The sequence below is a fragment of the Ranitomeya imitator genome, chromosome 4, assembly GCF_032444005.1.
Source record: "Ranitomeya imitator isolate aRanImi1 chromosome 4, aRanImi1.pri, whole genome shotgun sequence".
Classification (NCBI taxonomy): domain Eukaryota; kingdom Metazoa; phylum Chordata; class Amphibia; order Anura; family Dendrobatidae; genus Ranitomeya; species Ranitomeya imitator.
Window position 1 is genome coordinate 606,889,348 of NC_091285.1, and position 18,212 is coordinate 606,907,559.

The following is an 18,212-nucleotide window of genomic DNA, read 5'->3' on the forward strand; positions in this document are numbered from 1 at the left end:
ACAGTCCCCATCAACAGGGAAACGATTCTTTAATTCTGATGGGACATTCAAACCTCTCTCAGGTAGGCCCCACTCATGAAGGACAAGATTTTCAATATTTTCATGTATAGGGAACCCCTTCGGGGTCCTAGGCTTTAACCCTCCAAACATATCATCCTGAATGGAGTGGCTAGCTACCTCCTGCTCCACCCCCATGGTGTCCCTCACCATGGAAATTAGCTCTTCCATATCTTCGAAAAAGTAGAGATATTTTTTATTATCGGACTTGGGGGTGGAAGTAGAACCCTTATTCTCCCAAATGTCCTCTGAACCCGAGGTATGGATTTCGACCGAGTCAGTCAGAATCAATAGGATCCATCTTCCTTTTCTTAGGAGGAGGGGCTGTGGTGTCAGGGCCTGAGACAGAGCCACCATAGAGGACTGAACCTCTTGTCTGATGAAGGTTCTGATGCTGTCCAAAAGAGGGCTGTTCACTACACAACACTTCATCCGTGCATGGTTGGCAGAGCTTTTTCTTATAAGTGGAGGGAAGTTTGGACACACATGCACCACACTTGCGGCTGGGCATCATATCCTTTCTTGGGGCAGGGACCTTGTCTCCCTAAAAAGAGAGAGAAAGGTGGACTAAGTCACTTCATAAATAACTGGACAGCAAGGGACCTCATCTACTACTTACAGTAGGAGGGTGAACGCTGGGCTCTGCAGAAGCAGAGTGCAGAGGTTTGTCGCCGTCCATAGGGTCAGTCAGTCACTAGTCACAGAGGGACATAGACAGAGGCCTTACCTGGAGGCTTCCCCAGGAATATATACAGTCATGGCCAAAAGTATTGACACCCCTGCAATTCTGTCAGAGAATACTCATTTTCTTCCTGAAAATGATTGCAAACACAAATTGTGCAGGCATGTACTACGTAGGACAGAGAATGAACTTCAATCCAATATTGTAGCCAGCGGGTAAGGAAAGGGTGAATCAAACACCCGAAAACCCCGCCCCTATGGCTGAAAATTGTTCCCTCCAAATTCAGGTGACAGTCCCTTTAATAGTTGTCTTCCGGTCCGGACACAGCAGTGCTGGTATGATCAGAAAGGGGACGAGGCGTTACACAGCTTGAGCCGCAGCAATGCGATTCGGCAATGCTCAGCAGTTCAGTAAAGTAGCCCATCATTCTATTCAATCTGGATCCTTCAAATTTACACTTTGAAAAAGGCTCACTGATACCTCATCTGCTCAACGCAGCTAAAATAATTATCGCAAGACATTGGAAAGATGTAGAAACCCCTACTTGCAAAGAATGGATAAAAGAATCCAACCAAATCGGTATATATGAGAAAATTAGACTTTCAGGATCTAAAAATCTAAAGACTCTAAACGCATGGATAGCCTGGTTGAACGCCTCAGAGGACCACCAAATAAGCGCAATCGGTAATCCTTGATTTCGGTCTCCTTACAAATTTCTTTTGTTATTCCCTTCTTTTTTTTTTCTTCACATATAGTCTGTTCTGTAATGTTGATGTCTCAATTTGAGTTTGATCTCCCAAATCGCTTAGTTAATCTCTATATTTTAAGCAGGACTTTCTGACTCCCTACCCTTCCCTTTCCTTCCCATGTCCCTCCCCACAACTGCCCTTTGTTTTTGTTTGTTTTCTTATAGATTCTTCTTACAACCATTTTGGTTCACAAATCCGCAGCCTTGTAGCGTTATCGTTGTGGTTTATTACGATTGTATTTGGTTTGTTTGTTTTTATATACTTTTACTATTTCTGAAAATATGTACCGTATATACTCGAGTATAAGCCGAGATTTTCAGCCCAAAATTTGGGGCTGAAAGTGCGCCTCTCGGCTTATACTCGAGTCACGGTGGGCGGCAGGGTCAGAGGGTGAGGGGGAGAGGGCGCTGAGGCATACTCACCTAGTCCCGGCGGTCCTGACGCTCCCCCTGCCGTCCCACGGTCTTCGGTGCTGCAGCTCTTCCCCTGTTCAGCGGTCACGTGGGACCGCTCATTAGAGAAATGAATAAACGGCTCCACCTCCCATAGGGGTGGAGCCGCATATTCATTTCTCTAATCAGCGGTGCCGGTGACCACTGATAGAGGAAGAGGCTGCAGCACCGAAGACCGTGTGACAGGCAGAGGGAGCGGGACGCCGGGAGCAGGTAAGTATGTAATACAGGTCCTTCTCAAAAAATTAGCATATAGTGTTAAATTTCATTATTTACCATAATGTAATGATTACAATTAAACTTTCATATATTATAGATTCATTATCCACCAACTGAAATTTGTCAGGTCTTTTATTGTTTTAATACTGATGATTTTGGCATACAACTCCTGATAACCCAAAAAACCTGTCTCAATAAATTAGCATATTTCACCCATCCAATCAAATAAAAGTGTTTTTTAATAACAAACAAAAAAACCAACAAATAATAATGTTCAGTTATGCACTCAATACTTGGTTGGGAATCCTTTGGCAGAAATGACTGCTTCAATGCGGCGTGGCATGGAGGCAATCAGCCTGTGACACTGCTGAGATGTTATGGAGGCCCAGGATGCTTCAATAGCGGCCTTAAGCTCATCCAGAGTGTTGGGTCTTGCGTCTCTCAACTTTCTCTTCACAATATCCCACAGATTCTCTATGGGGTTCAGGTCAGGAGAGTTGGCAGGCCAATTGAGCACAGTAATACCATGGTCAGTAAACCATTTACCAGTGGTTTTGGCACTGTGAGCAGGTGCCAGGTCGTGCTGAAAAATGAAATCTTCATCTCCATAAAGCATTTCAGCCGATGGAAGCATGAAGTGCTCCAAAATCTCCTGATAGCTAGCTGCATTGACCCTGCCCTTGATGAAACACAGTGGACCAACACCAGCAGCTGACATGGCACCCCACACCATCACTGACTGTCGGTACTTGACACTGGACTTCAGGCATTTTGGCATTTCCTTCTCCCCAGTCTTCCTCCAGACTCTGGCACCTTGATTTCCGAATGACATGCAAAATTTGCTTTCATCAGAAAAAAGTACTTGGGACCACTTAGCAACAGTCCAGTGCTGCTTCTCTGTAGCTCAAAAGTGGCTTTACCTGGGGAATGCGGCACCTGTAGCCCATTTCCTGCACACGCCTGTGCACAGTGGCTCTGGATGTTTCCACACCAGACTCAGTCCACTGCTTCCTCAGGTTCCCCAAGGTCTGGAATCGGTTCTTCTCCACAATCTTCCTCAGGGTCCGGTCTCCTCTTCTCGTTGTACAGCGTTTTCTGCCACATTGTTTCCTTCCAACAGACTTACCATTGAGGTGCCTTGATACAGCACTCTGGGAACAGCCTATTTGTTGAGAAATTTCTTTCTGAGTCTTACCCGCTTGCTTGAGGGTGTCAATGATGGCCTTCTTGACATCTGTCAGGTCGCTAGTCTTACCCATGATGGGGGTTTTGAGTAATGAACCAGGCAGGGAGTTTATAAAAGCCTCAGGTATCTTTTGCATGTGTTTAGAGTTAATTAGTTGATTCAGAAGATTAGGGTAATAGGTCGTTTAGAGAACCTTTTCTTGATATGCTAATTTATTGAGACAGGTTTTTTGGGTTATCAGGAGTTGTATGCCAAAATCATCAGTATTAAAACAATAAAAGACCTGACAAATTTCAGTTGGTGGATAATGAATCTATAATATATGAAAGTTTAATTGTAATCATTACATTATGGTAAATAATGAAATTTAACACTATATGCTAATTTTTTGAGAAGGACCTGTATTCACCTGTCTGCGTTCCACACACCGGGCGCCGCTCTGTCTTCGCGTCCTCTTGCTCTGACTGTTCAAGTCAGAGGGCGCGATGACGCATATAGTGTGCGCGGCGCCCTCTGCCTGATCAGTCAGTGCGGAGAGACGCCAGGACGAGACGCTGGGAGCTGCAAGCAGCGGGGTGAGTATGGCATTTTTTTTTTTTATTGCAGCAGCAATGGCACAGCTTTATATGGCACAGCTATTGGGCAATAATGAACGGTGCAGAGCACTATATGGCAGAGCTATGGGGCAATAATGAACGGCGCGGAGCACTATATGGCACAGCTATGGGGCAATAATGAACGGCGCAGAGCACTATATGGCACAGCTATGGGGCAAGAATGAACGGTGCAGAGCACTATATTGCACAGCTATGGGGCAATAATGAACAGCGCAGAGCACTATATGGCAGAGCTATGGGGCAATAATGAACGGCGCAGAGCACTATATGGCACAGCTATGGGGCAATAATGAACGGCGCAGAGCACTATATGGCACAGCTATGGGGCAATAATGAACGGCGCAGAGCACTATATGGCACAGCTATGGGGCAATAATGAACGGCGCAGAGCACTATATGGCAAAGCTATGGGGCAATAATGAACGGCGCAGAGCACTATATGGCACAGCTATGGGGCAATAATGAACGGCGCAGAGCACTATATGGCACAGCTATGGGGCAATAATGAACGGTGCAGAGCACTATATGGCACAGCTATGGGGCAATAATGAACGGTGCAGAGCACTATATGGCACAGCTATGGGGCAATAATGAACGGTGCAGAGCACTATATGGCACAGCTATGGGGCGATAATGAACGGCGCAGAGCACTATATGGCAGCTATGGGGCAATAATGAAAGGTGCAGAGCACTATATGGCACAGCTATGGGGCAATAATGAACGGCGCAGAGCACTATATGGCAAAGCTATGGGGCAATAATGAACGGCGCAGAGCACTATATGGCACAGCTATGGGGCAAGAATGAACGGTGCAGAGCACTATATGGCACAGCTATGGGGCCATAATGAACGGTGCAGAGCACTATATGGCACAGCTATGGGGCAATAATGAACGGTGCAGAGCACTATATGGCACAGCTATGGGGCCATAATGAACGGTGTGGAGCATCTATTTTTATTTTTGACATTTACCGGTAGCTGCTGCATTTTCCACCCTAGGCTTATACTCGAGTCAATAAGTTTTCCCAGTTTTTTGTGGCAAAATTAGGGGGGTCGGCTTATACTCGGGTCGGCTTATACTCGAGTATATACGGTACCCTTTTTTTTCCTTTCCTGTTATATTATTGAAATTTTCTAAATAGTGTATAGAATAAAAAAGTCTGGTGGTGGTGGTGGATATTTTAACCATGTAACTGGCTCATTGTACAAGTTGCCACTTACCTTCTATATCTATATTGTGGTCAGGTATCTCCAGTTTTATCACATTCATGCTGGACTCTTTCCAGGATCCACAGAACATACTGGAGAAGTATCCCGACTGCAAGCAAAGCAGAAAGGAGGAAAAGAAGAGTCATTAGAAAATACAGTGGTTTTGCTGCTTAATTTTTCTAGCTACCAGCAGAGGTCGCCTGTGCTCCACTTCTGCCTTGTCCAAAAGGAACAGACAAAACGCAAAAAAAAAAGAAACCACAGACAATCTCTTGGCGTACTCCCTAGATGTGCGGCCATGTACATTTATTAACATTGTCTCTCCAGGGGCCCAGCAATCATATCAAGTGATTTTCTCGAAGTAGTCACCGCTAGGCCTCCTTTCATCAGGTTCCTCGGCTGGCAGGAGGCTACATACAAGCAGCTTTATGTTCAGGCTCCATGTGGCCTTCTGTAAAGTCACTGCTACCAAAAACCGATGCACAAGAGTGCAGTTTGACAACAGCAAAAAACACAAAAAAAAGTCATAAAAAATAAACAATTGTCAGTGCCTACTTTCTATCTGCACTGGCAAATAAAGTTTCATCCAGCCCTAAATTATAGAAAAGACACATGGATCGTGCGGTTCAATTTTGAGCATTGTACAAGAAGACCTAACCAAACTGGAGCAAAATGGAGCAGGAGGACTTCAGGCCATCTATTAGATGTAGGTTTATGTATGAAAACTATGGGGTGGACTAATTACAGCTCCATAGTTGGAAAAGTTATAAAAGACTCCAAAAATGGTGAAAATTTTTTTTTCCTTCTAAGCAGCAAAAACAGGATTTTTGGTTGCTTACCGTAAAATCTGTTTCTTGGAGCCTCCATTGGGGGACACAGGAACCGTGGGTGTATGCTGCTGCCACTAGGAGGCTGACACTATGCAAATAAAAAAGTTAGCTCCTCCTCTGCAGTGTACACCCCACCGACTGGCATTATACTCTTCAGTTAGTGAGAAAGCAGTAGGAGATAAGTAACAAGGTTGAAAAACCATAACCACAAACTTGAGAACTGTAAACGTGAGAACAGTCATAAAACAGATAACATAAAACATTGGGAGGGAGCTGTGTCCCCCAATGGAGGCTCCAAGAAACAGATTTTACGGTAAGCAACCAAAAATCCTGTTTTCTTTATCGCCTCTCATTGGGGGACACAGGAACCATGGGACGTCCCAAAGCAGTCCCACGGGCGGGAAAAACAGACTTCAATCAGATCAGAGGACTCACCACTGCCGCCTGCAAGATCCTTCTGCCTAGGCTGGCGTCCGCCGAAGCGTAGGTAAGGTATGTAAAATTTGGCGAACGTGTGGATGGAAGACCAAGTTGCCGCTTTGCAAAGCTGCAGGGCGGAAGCCCTGTGGTGCACCGCCCAGGAAGCGCCGACTGCCCATCTGCCATTCTGATCCATCGAGCAATAGTCGCTTTGGAAGCCGGCTGGCCTCTGCGCGTGCCATCAGGAATGACGAAAAAAGAATCCGTCTTCCGGAAAGAGGATGTTCTATCCAGATAGATCCTCACTGCCCTGACGAGGTCTAGCTTGTTCAACGATCGCTCCAGAGGATGGGTCGGAGCTGGACAAAAGGAAGGTAGAACGATGTCCTCGTTGAGGTGGAAGGTGGAAACCACCTTAGGAAGAAAAGAAGGTGGGGGCCGGAAGACCACCTTGTCCTGGTGAATGACCAAAAACGGAGGACGGCAAGACAAGGCCGCCAACTCGGAAACGCGGCGAATAGACGTGATGGCCACAAGAAAGGTCACCTTCCAAGAAAGAACCGATAGAGGAATCTCCCTAAGAGGCTCAAAGGGAGAAACCCTCAGAACGTCCAGTACCAGGTTTAAGTCCCATGCGTCCACAGGGGCCCTGTACGGCGGGGCAGCGTGGGCTACTCCTTGAAGGAAGGTCTTAACCTGAGGCCGAGAAGCTAAGGTCTTCTGAAAGAGGATGGAAAGCGCAGATACCTGACCCTTCAGGGAGCTAAGAGCTAAGCCCGAATCCAGTCCTGCCTGAAGGAAGGCCAAGAGAGAAGGCAGAGAAAAAGACATGGATGGAACGCGGTTGGACTCGCACCAACGGAAGTAAGCTTTCCAGGTACGGTAGTAGACCCTGGAAGACGAAGGCTTCCGAGCCTGAATCATGGTTTGAATTACCCGGTACGAAAGGCCGGACGCTCTTAGAACCGCGGTCTCAACAGCCACGCCATTAAACTGAGCGACCGAGAATTCGGGTGGCAGATCGGACCCCGAGACAGCAGATCGGGCCTGTCTGGAAGGCGCCAGGGAGCGTCCGCGAGAAGATTGACGAGCTCCGCGAACCAAGCACTCCTGGGCCAATCCGGGGAGATCAAGATGACTGGCACCCCTTCCGCTTTGATCTTCTTTAACAGTTTGGGAAGTAAAGGAAGGGGTGGGAACAGGTAGGGCAGCCCGAACTGTGACCAAGGAATGGCCAGAGCGTCGACGCCCACTGCGAGAGGATCGCGAGACCTGGAGACGAACTGCGGAACCTTCCTGTTCATTCGGGACGCCGTGAGATCCACGTCCGGAGTCCCCCATCGAAGACAAATCTGATGGAAGACCTCCAGATGCAAGGACCATTTCCCTGCCGCGAGGCCTTCGCGGCTGAGGAAGTCGGCGGCCCAGTTGTCCACGCCGGGTATATGCACCGCGGATATCACCGGAACCGTTGCCTCTGCCCAAAGGAGAATCTTGGATACCTCGGCAAGGGCCAAAGAGCTCCGGGTCCCCCCCTGATGGTTGACATATGCCACAGCCGTGGCATTGGCCGTCTGGATCCGGACTAGCAGGCCCCTGAGAATCCTTTCCCAGTGGCGGAGGGACAGAAAGATGGCCCGAATTTCGAGGACATTGATCGGCAGAGTTGATTCCTGCGACGACCAACGGCCCTGAACCGTCAGGTGACGGAAAACCGCACCCCAGCTGAGCAGGCTGGCGTCCGTTGTGACCACCTGCCAGTGAACTGGAAGGAAGGACCTGCCCTGGGAGATGAGAGGTGACGTCAGCCACCAGTTGAGAGACCGCTTGACCCGAGAAGAGAGTCTGATCGGCCGATCCAGGGAGAAGACAGACCTGTCCCACTGAGACAGAATGGCTTGCTGAAGGGGGTCGGGAATGGAATTGGGCGAAGGGAATCGCTTCCAAGGTAGCTACCATCCTCCCCAGAACCTTCATGGCCGATCGGAGGGAGGGAGGCCGAGGACCCTGGAGCAAGCGTATGTCCCGATAAAGAGTGGATGTCTTGTCCTTGGGAAGGAAGACTCTGGTCTGACGAGTGTCTAATAGCATGCCCAGAAAGATGATGCGCTGAGAAGGAATAAGGCAGGACATCTTCCGGTTGACCAGCCACCCGAAACGGGCTAAGGTGTCGAGAACAATGGACAGGCTTTCGTGAGCCTGAGAAAAGGACGGTGCCTTGATGAGGATGTCGTTGAGGTATGGAAATAGGACCAGGCCTCTGACTCTCAATATGGCCATCAGCGCTGCCATGATCTTTGTGAACACCCTTAGAGCGGTTGCGAGACCAAACGGCAGGGCGACGAATTGAAAGTGTTCCCGTTGCACTGCAAAGCGCAGGAAACGGTGATGTCCGGGAAATATCGGGACATGGAGGTAGGCGTCCTGGATATCTATTGAGCATAGAAATTCCTGAGCCTCCATGGAAGCAATTACTGAACGAAGGGATTCCATCCTGAAGTGTCTCAGGCGAACTCTCCTGTTCAGCAATTTGAGGTCCAGAATGGGGCGAACCTTGCCGTCTTTTTTCGGTACCACAAAAAGGTTCGAGTAGAAACCCGTGAACCGCTCGTTTTCTGGGACGGGAACGATTACCCCGGATTTGAGCAGAGAAGCGATGGCTGCGAAGAAGCCCGGAGCTAGAGCGGGATCTCTTGGGGGACGGGATTGGAAGAAACGATCCCTGGGTCGGGAGGCGAACTCTATCTTGTATCCCGAGGATACAACTTCCCTGACCCATGCGTCCTCTACTGCGGAAATCCAGACGTCCCTGAAACGGAGAAGACGGCCGCCCAACCTGGGAGTTGGGCTGGAGTCTTGCCGAGAGTCATGCCGAGGTGGATCTTCCAGTCCTGGGCCTGGAGGATCTACCCTGGGAATAGCGAGGACGCCAGGACGGAGTGGGCCTAAAGGACACCGCCTTCTTCTCTTGACGTGCCTGTGACCTCTGTTGCTGCTGGGAAAAGGAGTTCGACGCAGCGAAGCGACGAAAAGGCCGAAAAGAGCGATACTGCCGTCTAGGAGGAGGGCGACGGGGCTTAGCCTGGGGGAGAAGAGAACTTGTACACCCGGTGGCGTCCTTAACCCCTTCAAGACCCAGCCTATTTTGACCTTAAAGACCTTGCCGTTTTTTGCAATTCTGACCAGTGTCCCTTTATGAGGTAATAACTCAGGAACGCTTCAACGGATCCTAGCGGTTCTGAGATTGTTTTTTCGTGACATATTGGGCTTCATGTTAGTGGTAAATTTAGGTCAATAAATTCTGCATTTATTTGTGATAAACACGGAAATTTGGCGAAAATTTTGAAAATTTCGCAATTTTCACATTTTGAATTTTTATTCTGTTAAACCAGAGAGATATGTGACACAAAATAGTTAATAAATAACATTTCCCACATGTTTACTTTACATCAGCACAATTTTGGAAACAAAATTTTTTTTTGTTAGGAAGTTATAAGGGTTAAAATTCGACCAGCGATTTGTCATTTTTACAACGAAATTTACAAAACCATTTTTTTTAGGGACCACCTCACATTTGAAGTCAGTTTGAGGGGTCTATATGGCTGAAAATACCCAAAAGTGACACCATTCTAAAAACTGCACCCCTCAAGGTACTCAAAACCACATTCAAGAAGTTTATTAACCCTTCAGGTGCTTCACAGCAGCAGAAGCAACATGGAAGGAAAAAATGAACATTTAACTTTTTAGTCACAAAAATTATCTTTTAGCAACAATTTTTTTATTTTCCCAATGGTAAAAGGAGAAACTGAACCACGAAAGTTGTTGTCCAATTTGTCCTGAGTACGCTGATACCTCATATGTGGGGGTAAACCACTGTTTTGGCGCACGGCAGGGCTTGGAAGGGAAGGAGCGCCATTTGACTTTTTGAATCAAAAATTGGCTCCACTCTTTAGCGGACACCATGTCACGTTTGGAGAGCCCCCGTGTGCCTAAAAATTGGAGCTCCCCCACAAGTGACCCCATTTTGGAAACTAGACGCCCCAAGGAACTTATCTAGATGCATAGTGAGCACTTTGAACCCCCAGGTGCTTCACAAATTGATCCGTAAAAATGAAAAAGTACTTTTTTTTCACAAAAAAATTCTTTTAGCCTCAATTTTTTCATTTTCACATGGGCAACAGGATAAAATGGATCCTAAAATGTGTTGGGCAATTTCTCCTGAGTACACCAATACCTCACATGTGGAGGTAAACCACTGTTTGGGCACATGGTAAGGCTCGGAAGGGAAGGAGCGCCATTTGACTTTTTGAATGAAAAATTATTTCCATCGTTAGCGGACACCATGTCGCGTTTGGATAGCTCCTGTGTGCCTAAACATTGGCGCTCCCCCACAAGTGACCCCATTTTGGAAACTAGACCCCCCAAGGAAATAATTTAGATGCCTAGTGAGCACTTTAAACCCTCAGGTGCTTCACAAATTGATCTGTAAAAATGAAAATGTACTTTTTTTTCACAAAAAAATTCTTTTCGCCTCAATTTTTTCATTTTCACATGGGCAGTAGGATAAAATGGATCATAAAATTTGTTGGGCAATTTCTCCCGAGTACGCCGATACCTCATATGTGGGGGTAAACCACTGTTTGGGCACTCGGCAGGGCTCGGAAGAGAAGGCGCGCCATTTGACTTTTTGAATGGAAAATTAGCTCCAATTGTTAGCGGACACCATGTCGCGTTTGGAGAGCCCCTGTGTGCCTAAACAGTAGAAACCCCCCACAAGTGACCCCATTTTGGAAACTAGACCCTGAAAGGAACTTATCTAGATGTGTGGTGAGCACTTTGAACCCCCAAGTGCTTCATAGAAGTTTATAATGCAGAGCCGTGAAAATAATAAATACGTTTTCTTTCCTCAAAAATGATTTTTTAGCCTGGAATTTCCTATTTTGCCAAGGATAATAGGAGAAATTGGACCCCAAATATTGTTGTCCAGTTTGTCCTGAGTACGCTGATACCCCATATGTGGGGGTAAACCACTGTTTGGGCGCACGGCAGGGCTCGGAAGGGATGGCACGCCATTTGGCTTTTTAAATGGAAAATTAGCTCCAATCATTAGCGGACACCATGTCACGTTTGGAGAGCCCCTGTGTGCCTAAACATTGGAGATCCCCCAGAAATGACACCATTTTAGAAACTAGACCCCCAAAGGAACTAATCTAGATGTGTGGTGAGGACTTTGAACCCCCAAGTGCTTCACAGAAGTTTATAACGCAGAGCCATGAAAATAAAAAAAAAAATTATTTTCTCAAAAATGATCTTTTAGCCTGCAATTTTTTATTTTCCCAAGGGTAACAGGAGAAATTTGACCCCAAAAGTTGTTGTCCAGTTTCTCCTGAGTACGCTGATACCCCATATGTGGGGGTAAATCACTGTTTGGGCACATGCCGGGGCTCGGAAGTGAAGTAGTGACGTTTTGAAATGCAGACTTTGATGGAATGCTCTGTGGGCGTCACGTTGCGTTTGCAGAACCCCTGATGTGGCTTAACAGTAGAAACCCCCCACAAGTGACCCCATTTTGGAAACTAGACCCCCAAAGGAACTTATCTAGATGTGTGGTGAGCACTTTGAACCCCCAAGTGCTTCATAGAAGTTTATAATGCAGAGCCGTGAAAATAATAAATACGTTTTCTTTCCTCAAAAATAATTATTTAGCCCAGAGTTTTTTAATTTTCCCAAGGGTAACAGGAGAAATTTGACCCCAATATTTGTTGTCCAGTTTCTCCTGAGTACGGTGATACCCCATATGTGGGGGTAAACTACTGTTTGGGCACATGCCGGGGCTTGGAATTGAAGTAGTGACGTTTTGAAATGCAGACTTTGATGGAATGCTCTGCGGGCGTCACGTTGCGTTTGCAGAGCCCCTGATGTGCCTAAACAGTAGAAACCCCCCACAAGTGACCCCATTTTGGAAACTAGACCCTGAAAGGAACTTATCTAGATGTGTGGTGAGCACTTTGAACCCCCAAGTGCTTCATAGAAGTTTATAATGCAGAGCCGTGAAAATAATAAATACGTTTTCTTTCCTCAAAAATAATTATTTAGCCCAGAATTTTTTATTTTCCCAAGGGTTACAGGAGAAATTGGACCCCAAAAGTTGTTGTCCAGTTTCTCCTGAGTACGCGGATACCCCATATGTGGGGGTAAACCACTGTTTGGGCACACGTCGGGGCTCAGAAGGGAAGTAGTGACTTTTGAAATGCAGACTTTGATGGAATGGTCTGCGGGTGTCACGTTGCGTTTGCAGAGCCCCTGGTGTGCCTAAACAGTAGAAACCCCCCACAAGTGACCCCATTTTAGAAACTAGACCCCCCAAGGAACTTATCTAGATATGTGGTGAGCACTTTGAACCCCCAAGTGCTTCACAGACGTTTACAACACAGAGCCGTGAAAATAAAAAATCATTTTTCTTTCCTCAAAAATTATGTTTTAGCAAGCATTTTTTTAGATTCACAAGGGTAACAGGAGAAATTGGACCCCAGTAATTGTTGCGCAGTTTGTCCTGAGTATGCTGGTACCCCATATGTGGGGGTAAACCACTGTTTGGGCACACGTCAGGGCTCGGAAGTGAGGGAGCACCATTTGACTTTTTGAATACGAGATTGGCTGGAATCAATGGTGGCGCCATGTTGCGTTTGGAGACCCCTGATGTGCCTAAACAGTGGTAACCCCTCAATTCTACCTCCAACACTAACCCCAACACACCCCTAACCCTAATCCCAACTGTAGCCATAATCCTAATCACAACCCTAACCCCAACACACCCCTAACCACAACACTAATTCCAACCCTAACCCTAAGGCTATGTGCCCACGTTGCGGATTCGTGTGAGATATTTCCGCACCATTTTTGAAAAATCTGCGGGTAAAAGGCACTGTGTTTTACCTGCGGATTTTCCGCGGATTTCCAGTGTTTTTTGTGCGGATTTCACCTGCGGATTCCTATTGAGGAACAGGTGTAAAACGCTGCGGAATCCGCACAAAGAATTCACATGCTGCGGAAAATACAACGCAGCGTTCCCGCGCGGTATTTTCCGCATCACGGGCACAGCGGATTAGGTTTTTCATATGTTTACATGGTACTGTAAACCTGATGGAACACTGCTGCGAATCCGCAGCCAAATCCGCACCGTGTGCACATGGCCTAATTCTAAAGGTATGTGCACACGCTGCGGAAAACGCTGCGGATCCGCAGCAGTTTCCCATGAGTGTACAGTTCAATGTAAACCTATGGGAAACAAAAATCGCTGTACACATGCTGCGGAAAAACTGCACGGAAACGCAGCGGTTTACATTCCGCAGCATGTCACTTCTTTGTGCGGATTCCGCAGCGGTTTTACAACTGCTCCAATAGAAAAATCGCAATTGTAAAACCGCAGTGAAATGCGCAGAAAAAAACGCGGTAAATCCGCCATAAATCCGCAGCGGTTTAGCACTGCGGATTTATCAAATCCGCAGCGGAAAAATCCGCAGAGGACCAGAATACGTGTGCACATTCCTAACCCTAACCCTAGCCCTAACCCTAGCCCTAACCCTAACCCTACCCCTAACCCTAACCCTACCCCTAACCCTAACCCTATTCTAACATTAGTGGAAAAAAAAAAATTTCTTTATTTTTTTATTGTCCCTACCTATGGGGGTGACAAAGGGGGGGGGGTCATTTATTATTTTTTTTATTTTGATCACTGAGATAGATTATATCTCAGTGATCAAAATGCACTTTGGAACGAATCTGCCGGCCGGCAGATTCGGCGGGCGCACTGCACATGCGCCCGCCATTTTGGAAGATGGCGGCGCCCGGGAGAAGACGGACGGGACCACGGCTGGATCGGTAAGTATGATAGGGTGGGGGGGACCACGGGGGGGGGGGGGGGGGATCGGAGCACGGGGGGGGGGAATCGGAGCGCGGGAGGGGTGGAACGGAGCGCGGGGGGCGTGGAACGGAGCACGGGGGGGCTGGAATGGAGCACGGGGGGGTGGAACGGAGCACGGGGGGGGGTGGATCGGAGTGCAGGGGGGGTGATTGGAGCACGGGGGGAGCGGACACGAGCACGGGGGGGAGCGGAGCACAGGGCGGAGGGGAGCCGGAGCAGTGTACCGGCCAGATCGGGGGGTGGGGGGGGCGATCGGAGGGGTGGGGTGGGGGCACACTAGTATTTCCAGCCATGGCCGATGATATTTCAGCATCGGCCATGGCTGGATTGTAATATTTCACCCGTTATAATGGGTGAAATATTACAAATCGCTCTGATTGGCAGTTTCACTTTCAACAGCCAATCAGAGCGATCGTAGCCAAGAGGGGGTGAAGCCACCCCCCCTGGGCTAAACTACCACTCCCCCTGTCCCTGCAGATCGGGTGAAATGGGAGTTAACCCTTTCACCCGATCTGCAGGGACGCGATCTTTCCATGACGCCGCATAGGCGTCATGGGTCGGATTGGCACCGACTTTCATGACGCCTACGTGGCGTCAAAGGTCGGGAAGGGGTTAATAATTTGATCCAGCTGGGAACCAAAGAGACGAGAGCCCTGGAAGGGCAGACCAGTGAGGGACTTTTTTGAAGATAAGTCTGCCTGCCAGGCCTTGAGCCAAACAGTGCGGCGGATGGCAACGGCATTGCTGGAGGCCTGAGCCGCACAAGACGCGACATCCAGGGAGGCAGAGACCAGGTATTCACCGGCGTGGGAAATCTGGTTGGCAAGCTCCGCTAGTTGTACGGGGGGCGCCCCGTCCATGATACCTCGACGGAGCTCTTTGGCCCATTTGGAGATGGATTTAGAAACCCAAGTGGAAGCAAAAGCTGGGCATATGGCCGCTGCAGCCGCTTCAAAAGCTGACTTTGCAAAGGATTCTATAGCCCTATCGTTACAGTCCTTCAGAGATGCTCCACCGGACAGAGGAAGCACCGTGTTGGTGGACAGCCTGGACACAGGTGGATCCACCGAGGGAGAGACCGTCCAATTGGCGGTAAGTTCTGGAGAAAAGGGATATAAACACACCCAGGCGTTTTCCCCTCTGAAAACGCCTCGTGGGGTTCTCTCTCTCTCTGGACATGATTTCCTCGAATTCAGGATGAGGCGCAAAAAATTTGGAAGGTGGTTTGGCCCGTCTAAACGAAACCGCCTGATCTGCGGGTTCCGTAGAGGGATCTTTTATGCCACAAGATTGCTTTACTGCCACAATGAGATTCTCCATCTCCCTCATGGTGGCGATTTGGTTAGAATCCAGCTCCGAAATATCCTCTGAGGGCGCATCAGAGAATGCCTCGCCTGACTCAGGGGAGGAGGGTCGAGGAGACGCCGACCGCAGGGGAGGGCCGTGTGGCGAGATGGAGCGAGAAGAGGACTCAGACCGATGTTCCTGTCTGGACCTTTTGTGGCTTATCAAGGAGGGCTCGGCGGCGGTTCCTGCGACCCGCTGGCCACGGCAGGGGTCTGCATGGGTAACCGATCCAGCGCGGCCACCAGGGTTTGAGACACCCGAGTTAAATCGGCCACCGATTGAGACAGAGTGGAGGCCCAGCCTGGGATGGGGGTATCACTCTCGGGCGGAGCAGTCGGGGGATCCTGGGCGGTAGGAACAATCGGGTTGCTGCAGGACTGACACAGCGGGGAGGACTGACCTGAGGGAAGTTTGCTGTTACAGGACGAACACGCAAAGTACGTGACTAAGGGTATGTTTCCACGTGCAGGAAACGCTGCGTGTCTGACGCTGCATAGAGCCGCAGCGTCAGACACGCAGCGTCCAGATGTTACAGCATAGTGGAGGGGATTGAATGAAATCTCGTCTCCACTATGCGTGGTAACACGCACGCGGCGGCCCTGCGACTCCGGACATGCTGCGCGTCTTTTCAGATCGCAGCATGTCCGTATATCTTGCGGCAATGCTGCGTCGCCGCAAGATATAGCACAGGGCCCTATGGTGGGGAACGATGATCCCGGATGTGTGCTATGAACACATCCGGCATCATCGCGTCCCAGAAAGGGGGCGGGGCTTACCGCAGAGCGGGTTTTCCGCTCCGACGATACCGCCGACCATCCTGATCGTGGACACGCAGCCTAAGGCAGTAGATGAAAAGGAAGTAGGGGGGCGAGAGCGGCCCCCTTTAGAGGTAGACATTTTGAGAGGACCCTGAAGATGCCAGTGGGTTAGGGTACAGTGGGGCAGAGGGGGGTGTCAGTCTGCAGTGCAGCTACTCACGGACCCGGTCCTGGAAGATGTCCCCTTGTCGGTGGAGAACTTCTGCCCTGAGGTGCTGGACTCTGCGCAGGACGTGCTGTGCCCACGGAAGACGCAGTGGCAAAGGTGCGGGGCGCGCTGTGTGAGCTGCTGCTCACACAGACGAGTGTCCCAGGATGTGGGGGGGCGGAGCCAGACGCAGAGGCGCCGGTGGGCAGGGCCCAGAGAGTCAGGCGGGAAAAAGCCCGCCTGCAGAACCGGAAGTGGGGGAGCCGGAAACCGGAAGCAGAAGCCGGGGCCTAAATTAGGAGCCGGCGGCCGGGGAAAAGAGCCGCGGCGCCGGAATAGAGCGCCGGAAAAGAGGGGGAACTGGCTGTGGTCTCCTACAGGCTGCACCGCTGAAAAGGCGCAGCAGAGAGGGACCTCCTGCGGCGCCGGCAGAGCGGAAGGAGCTCCAGAAAAGGCCACAGTGCCGAGAAGCGCGCCACGGAGGAGAAGAGCATGGCAGCCCTAAGTACAGGTGACTGACCCAGCGGGAGCATATAGGAGTGCGGCGCGGCAGCCTGTAAGGGCCCCGCGCCGGAAAGAAGTAGAGGGCCACCGATAATGGGGGAAGAAAGGTCCTTGCGTCTGCTCGCATACGAAAGACGCAACCCCCGTCGCGCCACTGCATGGACGCAGGCGGTGACCAGATGTAAGAGGGTCGTTGCCTGGGAGCCCCAAAAGACCCCCCCTATAAAAGATCTGGGATGGGAAGGGGGAAATACTCACCTAAACCATCCCACGCCGTTACTAACCTGAAGGAAGGGTAAGAGACGTCCAGGGAGCTGATGGACGTCCTCGTCTCCTCAACCGACAGGCTCTGGTGGGCGAGTGGGTGGGGGACGGAGCCAGGACCGGACTTCTGAGCACGCTGGTGTGCTAGGATCTTGGTCCTGGTGGGGGATCTATGAGGATACGGGGTGGCAGTACACACCGTAGTCATAGTCCGCATTGTGGGACTACAGGTGTGACTGTTCACCCTGTATCCCTCCGGAAACCTGAAAAGAAACGACGCACATTGAGGTAGATAAGGGTCTAATGAAAGACCCGTGTCCACCTCCTAATGACACTAAGCTAAACTGAAGAGTATAATGCCAGTCGGTGGGGTGTACACTGCAGAGGAGGAGCTAACTTTTTTATTTGCATAGTGTCAGCCTCCTAGTGGCAGCAGCATACACCCATGGTTCCTGTGTACCCCAATGAGAGGCAATAAAGAAACCTCTATTACTGGTCACAGCATTCTTATTGACCCGCAGCATCAAGCCCCCTGGTTATTTTTACTGCACAAAACTGCAAAAAAAATGATCCCCCCCCCCCCCCCCAAAAAAAAAAATAAAATTTCATTTATTTTTTTTTTCTTTACCACTTAGCATTTTTTCTTGTATTTTAGGACATTATATGGTGAGGTGAATGGTGTAAATTTAAGAGTGCACCTCATTCTGCAAAAAAACGTTCTCATTCAGCAATTTTGATGGAAACATTCTTTAAAAAAAAAAAAGTTAAGGCTCTTGGAAGAAAAA

At 49.2% G+C, this 18,212-nt stretch overlaps 1 protein-coding gene across 8 annotated transcripts in view; it reads right to left on the minus strand.

The window, feature by feature from the left end:
* The window catches only part of GMCL1 (germ cell-less 1, spermatogenesis associated), a 196,954-nt gene that overhangs the window by 133,259 nt on the left and 45,483 nt on the right, over positions 1-18,212 (minus strand). For all 8 annotated transcript variants that reach the window (XM_069766552.1, XM_069766553.1, XM_069766549.1 and 5 more), the window contains one exon: positions 5,185-5,281. In XM_069766552.1, coding sequence (XP_069622653.1) covers positions 5,185-5,281 — 97 coding nt within the window. The remainder of the gene's footprint in view (positions 1-5,184; positions 5,282-18,212) is intronic.